Source organism: Coregonus lavaretus, assembly GCF_964263955.1.
Source record: "Coregonus lavaretus genome assembly, chromosome: 16".
Taxonomy (NCBI): domain Eukaryota; kingdom Metazoa; phylum Chordata; class Actinopteri; order Salmoniformes; family Salmonidae; genus Coregonus; species Coregonus lavaretus.
Genome location: NC_140003.1, coordinates 22,626,855 through 22,636,189, shown reverse-complemented (window position 1 = coordinate 22,636,189; position 9,335 = coordinate 22,626,855). Strand labels below are relative to the sequence as shown.

The 9,335-nt window shown below is 43.5% G+C and overlaps 1 protein-coding gene across 4 annotated transcripts in view; it reads left to right on the top strand.

Moving 5' to 3' along the window:
- The first annotated feature begins 5,660 nt into the window (after positions 1-5,660).
- LOC311144089 (1-phosphatidylinositol 3-phosphate 5-kinase-like) overlaps positions 5,661-9,335 on the top strand; it is a 37,807-nt gene continuing 34,132 nt past the window's right edge. For all 4 annotated transcript variants that reach the window (XM_084180054.1, XM_084180053.1, XM_084180052.1 and 1 more), the window contains exons 1-2: positions 5,661-5,987; positions 8,470-8,660. In XM_084180054.1, the coding sequence (XP_084036180.1) occupies positions 8,480-8,660 (181 nt within the window). In that variant the 5' untranslated portion in view covers positions 5,661-5,987; positions 8,470-8,479. The remainder of the gene's footprint in view (positions 5,988-8,469; positions 8,661-9,335) is intronic.

Here is a 9,335-nt window from a genome sequence, read left to right as displayed (position 1 = left end):
AAGGCTTTTACGGTTACAGAAGTCAACAAATGATAGCTCCTGGGGAGTAGGAGTGATACTGGGGGCTGCAGGGCCTGGGTTAGCCTCTACATCACCAGAGGAACAGAGGAGGACTAGAATAAGGATACGGCTAAAGGCTTTAAGAACTGGTCTTCTAGTGCGTTGGGTACAGAGAATAAAGGGGGCAGATTTCTGGGCGTTGTAGAAAAGATTCAGGGCATTATGTACAGACAAGGATATGGAAGGATATGAGTACAGTGGAGGTAAACCTAAGCATTGGGTAACAATGAAAGAGATAGCATCACTGGAGGCACCGATTGAGCCAGTCTCGGCGTGTATGGGGGGTGGAACAAAGGAACTATTTGAGGCAGTTTGAGAGGGACTTGGGGTTCTACAGTGAAATTGTATAATAAGAACTAACTGGAACAGCAATAGGCAAGGCATATTGACATGGGAGAGAGGCATAAAGCAATCACAGGTGTTATTAGAGAGAGCTAAGACAACAACTGGTAATGGCGATAAAGTTTGGGCTGAGGCTAAACAGAATAAACAGGACAGGGTACCGTAAAAAGGAACAGTCCAACAGGCATCAGCTGTGCAGCTGAGTGATCATAAGGTCCAGTGAACAGCAATGTGAGTCCGAGAGCAAATTGGTGTTTCAGCACAGCGAGCAGGAAGCATGGTTGTAGTTTGCGTGTGCTAGCGGGCCGGGGCTAGCAGATGGATCTTCGTGGTCGTCGCAACGGGAAGCCTGTTGAAACCACAGACGATTACGTCGGCAGACCAGTCATGATGGATCGGCAGGGCTCCGTGTCGACTCTAGGAGGTCCCGTCCAGTTGAGAGAGAGGTAGATAGCCGGGAGATGTGCCTGACTCAAGGCTAGCTCAAGGCTGATAAGCCAACAACAACGTTCATTTGGTTGCAGCTAGCTAGTTGCGATTATCCAGTGTTAAAGGTCCAGTGATTCAGTGATTCCGGCAGAAAATCCGATGTTCTGGGTGAAAACCTGCTAACGGTGGCTAATAGCAAGTAGCTAGTTAGCTAGTTAGCTGGCTGGCTAGTTTCAACTGGAGATTCTAGATAAAGGTGAGTAAATAATAGAATCCGTTCCACATTGAGTGAGGCGGGTTGCAGGAAAGTATATTTAGTAGAAGGATGAAAAGTGTGATAGGGAAATATATACGTAAAATACAAAAATAAATTTAAAAAACAGGCTATTTACATGGACACACAAGAGAACACGACCGCACTGCTACGCTATCTTGAATCGATCTTGAATCTTGAATCCTTGCAGACCCTTAACTCCATCCTGTCCATTCGATATGGACTGAAGCTGTCTGGTGAGGCTTGCTATGAGCACCACCTGCCTGATAATGTTTTGCAGCTTTTTGGCACATCAGCTGCTTACTCATTTAAGTCAGCTCCCTCAGTTGCTGAACCTGCCATAGAGAGCCTTGACCAAAATGACGATGACCAACTCTTTCTGTGAGCCAGCACAGCCTGTGTGTGTGGATGGGGGTCTGGAAGAAAAAAATAAAATTAACCTGAATTAGGGCAAGACTAGTTACCATCATTTTCTCACATTGCCATTGACATTTTTTTCTATTGTCTCTTTTTGGACCATTTAGATTGTTAATGTAGATTGTATACAAAAAAATATGTCCAAAATGTTATGGTTAAAAATGTTCATGTTTTACTGTGGCTCCTAAGTGGACCATAAGGTTGAAAACCAAACCAAACTTAAGAAAACTAATCAAATCAAAAACTAAGTAACTCCGCCAGAGTGTCTCTTTTGGGTCACTTTTGCCGGTCCCAAGCCCGGATAAAGGAGGAGGGTTGGAATTGTGACATTTAAAAAAAACAAGAATCGACAGAAGAAAGTTCATTTGTAGTTCTAAACATATTTAGGCTGTTTTTTACTCACTTTTTGTCTCTCCCACAACGTTATTCCTCTCTCCTACAGCGTCCATCACAATTCTTCTTCTTCTTCAATGAGGTTTAACAGCGGTTAGCATCCAATTTGTTGCATTACCGCCACCTACTAGACTGGAGTACAACTCCCTTTTCTTTTCCTTGAAAAATAAAATAAAACAAAGCAAAGAAATACCCTACCATCTAACACTACACTCACAAATTCAAAACTATTACTAAAAATTAACCCCACCCTTCTCCACTATTTAAATATACTCACTCCTACCTCATGCCCTCAACCTGAAATGATGGGACATCACCACTTAACACTCCCTGTAACTCTTCTGCTGTCAAGTCTCGTGTAACACTACTCTTCTTGCGTTGTGTACAATCAATCATCAACACCAACTCCATCTTGTAACACCAGTCATGGAGCTTTATTCTGATAGGAACAGCACAAAATTGCACGTCATGCATTGCACGGCTCACCATCCAACTCTGCACTCACGCACGCTGGTTTGGTGCTTGTTCACTGGGCTTGTAGTTACCAAAATAATACAATTACAATATAATATCTTTAACAATGTACCTGATAGGAACAGCACAAAATTGCACGTCATGCAATGCACGGCTCACCATCCACTCTGCACTCACGCACTCACGCACTCTGCACTCACGCACTGTACAAAATATACAAACCCCCCACCAGACACAGTAAGTTGCTAGCTAGTATTAGCTGGAATTCTCTACAACAAAATGCACAACAAATATTCACCAAAAAAACACTGCATCTTATGTGTGATGTTCGAATAACATTTACAAACAAATTGATATAAATTATACATTTACATAATCACTTGGGAGTATAAAAATCACTTTTGACGTACAGTGCTTTGCAACCAACAACTTACCGCTGGTTTGGTGCTTGTTCACTGGGACGATACTAATTGAAACATCCTCCCTCGTAAGCAAGCTACGCCAACCAACCAATAAGATGCCATGTTGAGTAGGTGAAGGCAAGACAAAACCAAAAACCCATTGGCTTAACAATAAATTGGCAAGGGGAATCACCAATATAACCCTGTTACACTTGCACACCCAAATATCTCTCTGCAGCTGCCACCACAACCTCAATTTTCTTCGACTTGCAGTACAATTAATAACCATTGCTATAAACGCTAAAAATCAAATCTTACTGAAACATATATCACTTGCTTGCCTATCCCACTGTACTGTTACATGTCTCCTACTCTCACCACTCTCCCCCCTTGACCCATCTTCCTCTACTTTATTCTCTACTCTTACCCTGGAAACCTCAACCTGCTTCTCTCGCACTGGACATGTCTGATCCCCAGCCCCATGGCCACCCCTACAATTAGCACATACCACCACTTTCCCCACTGCTTCACACTCCTTTGTCTCATGCCCTTCTGCACACTTCTCACACCTTGGAATCTCCCTCCTACATACTGCTGCCACATGCCCATAAATTTGACACCTGTAACATCATAATGTACTCGGCACATAAGCTTGCACAGGATCTTCCATCACAATTACATGCACATGGCAAATTATGCAAATTAGGCGATGACGTCATTGAGCGACTTCTAGCGACTTTTACGACAGCCAATAGCTACTTTCCTTACTGAGGAGTTGGCAACACTGAGTAAGGGATAATCAACCACGCCTTGGTCCAAGGCTATGAGTTCTATGGAAAATAATGAATGACTTGGCAGGTGTTCCACGAAGCGCTAGCGAAGTGCAACTGACCTTCCACAGAGATGCATTATTTTCCAGAGAACGCATAGAGCCCCGAGTTGATTATATAACCCTTTCATACCATGGCTATAATTTAACACATTTGCCACTAGAAATGTGTTCAACATCCACTGAAGTAGCTAGCAAGTTTACTAGATAGCTACAGTAGTTTCCGTTGTAACAAAACAAACAGACTTGCTATATATGTTTAGCTAACCAAAAAACAGTATTGGTATTGTTGAATTCGATTTTCATAATAGCAAGCTAGGTCTGATGGTTTGGTTTGCTAAACATATATAGCAAGTCTGTTTGTTTGGTTACCACGGCAACTACTGTGGCTATCTAGTAAACGTGTTATTCTACCAGCAAATGAACACATTTCTAGTGGCAAATGTGTTAAATTATAGCCATGGTATGAAAAGGATAATCAACTCGGGGCTCTATGCGTTCTCTGGAAAATAACGCAACTCCGTGGAAGATCAGTTCCACTCCTCTAGCGCGTTGTGGAACACACCTTCCACATCATTCATTATTTTCCATATAATTCTTAAAAGCATAGCCCCTCGTTGATTATCCCTTACTTGTCAAACGGCAGCCAAGCCTCGATCGTCATGTAACCAGAATAAGACCCTCGATATTTATTGGAAAGGAACATCAACCTTATCACCGTGCACTTTCAGCACCCTGTGAAATTCATCATAGCCTAATAAACTGCATGCTTTCCCGACGAGTTGTAGTAGTGGGAGGATCACGTCATCGCTTAACTCCAAGTTTACTTCGATATGATGGTTATTTTTATATCAATATTTGCGCATAAAAGGGTTTCCACCGGCATTTCTCCCATAATTTACTTTACCGACACAAAAAGATCCCACCTTGCCTAGCATATCTTGTTTTGTCAACATTTGGAAAGTTTACCGAAAAATGTGCTGTTTCCATCAGGCCTGCCATTACATTTTTTATCCAACATGTACTTTCCTTGCATAAAAAGGTTGGATGGAAACATTTTACATTTACGTCATTTAGCAGACGCTCTTATCCAGAGCGATTTACAGTTAGTGAGTGCATATTTTTTTTTTTTTTTTTTTTTTTTCATACGGCCCCCCGTGGGAATCGAACCCACAACCCTAGCGTCGTGTAGAATGTGATTGTATGCAATAGCATTAAGAACCATGAAAAACAGCCCCAGACCATTATTCCTCCTCCACCAAACTTTACAGTTGGCACTATGCATTCGGGCAGGTAACGTTCTCCTGGCATCTGCCAAACCCAGATTTGTCCATTGGACTGCCAAATGGTGAAGTGTGATTCATCACTCTAGAGAAGGCGTTTCCACTGCTCCAGAGTCCAGTGGTGGCGAGCTTCCCACCACTCCAGCCGAAGCTTGGCATTGTGCATGGTGATCTTAGGCTGCTTCAAAGTAAAGCAGGGATGGACTCTGTGCGCTCATGGCTACTGGCCTAGAACAGCAGAATAGCCAGGCTCAGGTAGGTTATCTTTGGCATACCTCAAGCAATACTCTGAATAAAGTAATTGTGGAGATAAGCAATCATTTATTGATACATATTAGTGCATGGGGCACTAAGGACAGAGAATATATTTATTTGACAATAAATGGGGACAAAAACGTCCACAAGTAACACAACTCAGGTCGTCCTCTGTAGCTCAGCTGGTAGAGCACGGCGCTTGTAACGGTAGGGTAGTGGGTTCGATCCCCGGGACCAGCCATAAACAAAAATGTATGGCTGTCTGCTAAGTGGCTTATTATTATAGGTATACTAAAGTTTTCACTTATAGCTAAATGACATGGCAATTGTTGTTCTCTGAAAGTGTCTGTTCACAAGAAACTAAGTAAAACACGCTATGGTGGATGCAGGGAACGATTCATGTCAATCGATTAAATAGGTAATAGATGGGCGCTGCCTTGTTTTGTGATCACAACGCTGTAGTGGAAATCAAGACTGTTCTCAGGGCGGGTCTGCCGGTTTTGACTAGCATAAGTGAATTTTCGTGGCAGAATTAGATCAAGTTTAGGAAAAGGGTTACGGTTAGTTAAAATGCAAAAATTGTCCCATCGCGATTCCAACATACTGTATCTAGCTACAACCAGGTCTGCCCTGAGAACACTCTTGGTTTCCACTAATGCGATCACAACAGTTGATCGAACTGTTGTGATCACGATTCGTCCTGTCTTGCTCGGGACTAGTCTGACTGTGCTTGAAATACATATCTGAAGATAGGGCGGCTACGCGACTTCGCAGGAATTTACCTAATGCAATTTATTCATACAGGGATGTCCAAGGAGACCAACACACAGGTAATTTGTGTTATTTAGTGGAAATTCAATTATATGAGTGTTCACTTCACTCTTCCTTCATTTAGCTAAATACAGTGGGCCTGCTAACGTTAGCTACTAGCTAACGTTTGCTCACTGACTCGCCAGGCACGGTAGCTGACACAGTTTGCTACTATAGCTAGTATGTGACAGCTATTCAGATCATTTATTTTTATTTGACTATACTGCTTTGCAGGTTAGTTGGGTTGATTTATGTTTGTCTTCTTGCATGGCAGTGATAGCAAGCGAGCTATCTAGCTGTGTTAGCAAATATTTTTTATAACTAACCCTATATGTGGTGTTACTGTAGCTAGCTACTGCTGCTTTGATGCTAGTTAGCAAGTTAACAATAGTCAGCTAGGCATACTGTCACTTACTGTTAGTGTATATTACTATAAACTATGTAGTGTACACACATTCACATAATTGCCTCCTTAGCTGAAGGTGAGGTCGTGGGCATTCAAGGCTGTTGTTGATGGTTAACTCAGCTGCCACCAGGCCTATGGGCACATTACAGGGTGGAAATTATGCTGGTGAGGTTGTCATTTTCCTCTGGTCCATCCCTCCACCGGTGGTAACTACTGCTGTCAAGAGCAACAGTTTATCTTCGTTTGAAGAAAAGAGCAAGAGTCAGATATTACATGTATTACAGGTCCCATTGTTTTGATCAAACAGTAGCTTATGTTTTGTCTTATTTACATTTTATAAACTTAGGCAATCATTAAACTTTCCTTAGTTCAGTGACTGTATTCTCTCTCTAATTCTCTCTCGCTCTCTCTAATTCTATTTCTTTCTCTCTCTCGCGCTCTCTCTCTGTAGTGGTAGGAAAACAAGATTGGCAACATTCTCTTTAAAAAGGACAGGTTTTTCTTTCTTACTGTTTTTTCTGATATGTTGCACAGTGACAGTTTTTCTTTACACCTCTGAGAACCTCTTTCCTCTATTATAAATACGCTGAGCGTGAGAATAATCATGTGCCTCCTTTGAGGGTAAGCCTGTAAAACATGTGGTTTGCAACCAACAGTAGCTCTTGGCTGTTCTGCAGTTATTGAGTTTCTTAGAATGATGTCCTACCTAAGCTATGGGCTCAATTTTATCAAACCAGAATTGCTGCTTTCCGTGGTCAAATAATCACATAATTATTTTGGGTACTTTAAAAAACCTGCCACCAAAAATATTTTCAGTTTTAGTAGAAATAAGAGTAGTTCAGATTATTTTGTTGTTGGTTCTCAAGAAATGACTAAATGGGCATTGTGGAAAGGTGAGTGGCTGAAATGAGTAGTAGAAGAACTCAGGTCAGAGGCTGAAATGTCTCACTTGCAGCTCAGTTAGACTACTGAGGAATCATTGAACTTACTTATTTCAGACTAGAGGAACAAATCACAGGTAAAATGTTCCAAAGTAATGGTTTGAATAGCAATGAAAGTGTAGCTTGTTTACCATGATCATTGAAATGTTAAGGAGGCGATGGCTCTGTTTAGGCCTACCTGTTTACATTTACATTTACATTTACATTTTAGTCATTTAGCAGACGCTCTTATCCAGAGCGACTTACAGGAGCAATTAGGGTTAAGTGCCTTGCTCAAGGGCACATTTACGTCATTTAGCAGACGCTCTTATCCAGAGCGACTCACAAATTGGTGCATTCACCCTATAGCCAGTGGGATAACCACTTTACAATTTTTTTTGGGGGGGGGGGGGGGGGGGGGGGGGGGGGTAGAAGGATTACTTTATCCTATCCCAGGTATTCCTTAAAGAGGTGGGGTTTCAAATGTCTCCGGAAGGTGGTGAGTGACTCCGCTGTCCTGGCGTCGTGAGGGAGCTTGTTCCACCATTGGGGTGCCAGAGCAGCGAACAGTTTTGACTGGGCTGAGCGGGAACTATGCTTCCGCAGAGGAAGGGGAGCCAGCAGGCCAGAGGTGGATGAACGCAATGCCCTCGTTTGGGTGTAGGGACTGATCAGAGCCCGAAGGTACAGAGGTGCCGTTCCCCTCACTGCTCCATAGGCAAGCACCATGGTCTTGTAACGGATGCGAGCTTCAACTGGAAGCCAGTGGAGTGTGCGGAGGAGGGGGGTGACGTGAGAGAACTTGGGAAGGTTGAACACCAGACGGGCTGCGGCGTTCTGGATGAGTTGTAGGGGTTTAATGGCACAGGCAGGGAGGCCAGCCAACAGCGAGTTGCAGTAATCCAGACGGGAGATGACAAGTGCCTGGATTAGGACCTGTGCCGCTTCCTGTGTAAGGCAGGGTCGTACTCTCCGAATGTTGTAGAGCATGAACCTGCAGGAGCGGGTCACCGCCTTGATGTTAGCGGAGAACGACAGGGTGTTGTCCAGGGTCACGCCAAGGCTCTTCGCACTCTGGGAGGAGGACACAACGGAGTTTACATACGGTTAAGCAGAGGATCACCATGTAACCACAATGTTCCGGTCTCACAAAGTGATAATTTGTCTTTCCAACAGGAGCAGTGACATGGCTGCTGACGACAAATCCTCCTCCTCGTCCTCTACACTGGATTGGAGTGTGGAGCCTCCTATTTCCCCTGGCAGCCCATCCCACCTGACACACTTCAAACCCCTGACTCCAGAGCAGGACGAGCCCCCGCTCCGATCAGCCTACAGCTCCTTCGTCAACCTGTTCCGCTTTAATAAAGGTAATTACCAAGATAACACACATGATGCGCATGGTAAAAGCAGACAAGATTTAAGCGATTGCAGACAGTCACTCAAACTTAAATTACACTCTTTGTAATTGTTTTGAGATGGTTGACAGTCATTAGAAATGTTTGTCATCTAGTAAGCCTATACATTAAGATAACGAGACAAGTCAAAAAAGCTGAATAATTGAGTCCGAGGGCAGCACATTCTCTATTAATGTTGTTTTGTCACACTGTTATTCCTTATTCTGTGGAGTGCCCTATAGCAGCCTATACTATGCAGTACTGTACAGTCTAGACTACTGTACTGTACCCTAGGATGCAGGGAAAGGTACTGTAGCCTTGACCACCAGCCGGGGTTACAGTCAGAATTAGTTTAAGATTAACAGGAAGCGGAATGGAACGGAATGCAACTTGGAGCAGATCCCATGTCCCATGAGGTCATGTGATGTGAAGCTGCCTGTTGGCTAGGTGCAAGGTTGGGGGCTGGCCAACCACATGGTCTGTCATGTGTCTCCCTCTCTCCAGGCCCCGCCCTTACTGGCAGGCCCCTCACCAAGGCAACAGGGCTCTGCTCATATACAGTGGGGAGAATAAGTATTTGATACACTGCCGATTTTGCAGGTTTTCCTACTTACAAAGCATGTAGAGGTCTGTAATTTTTATCATAGG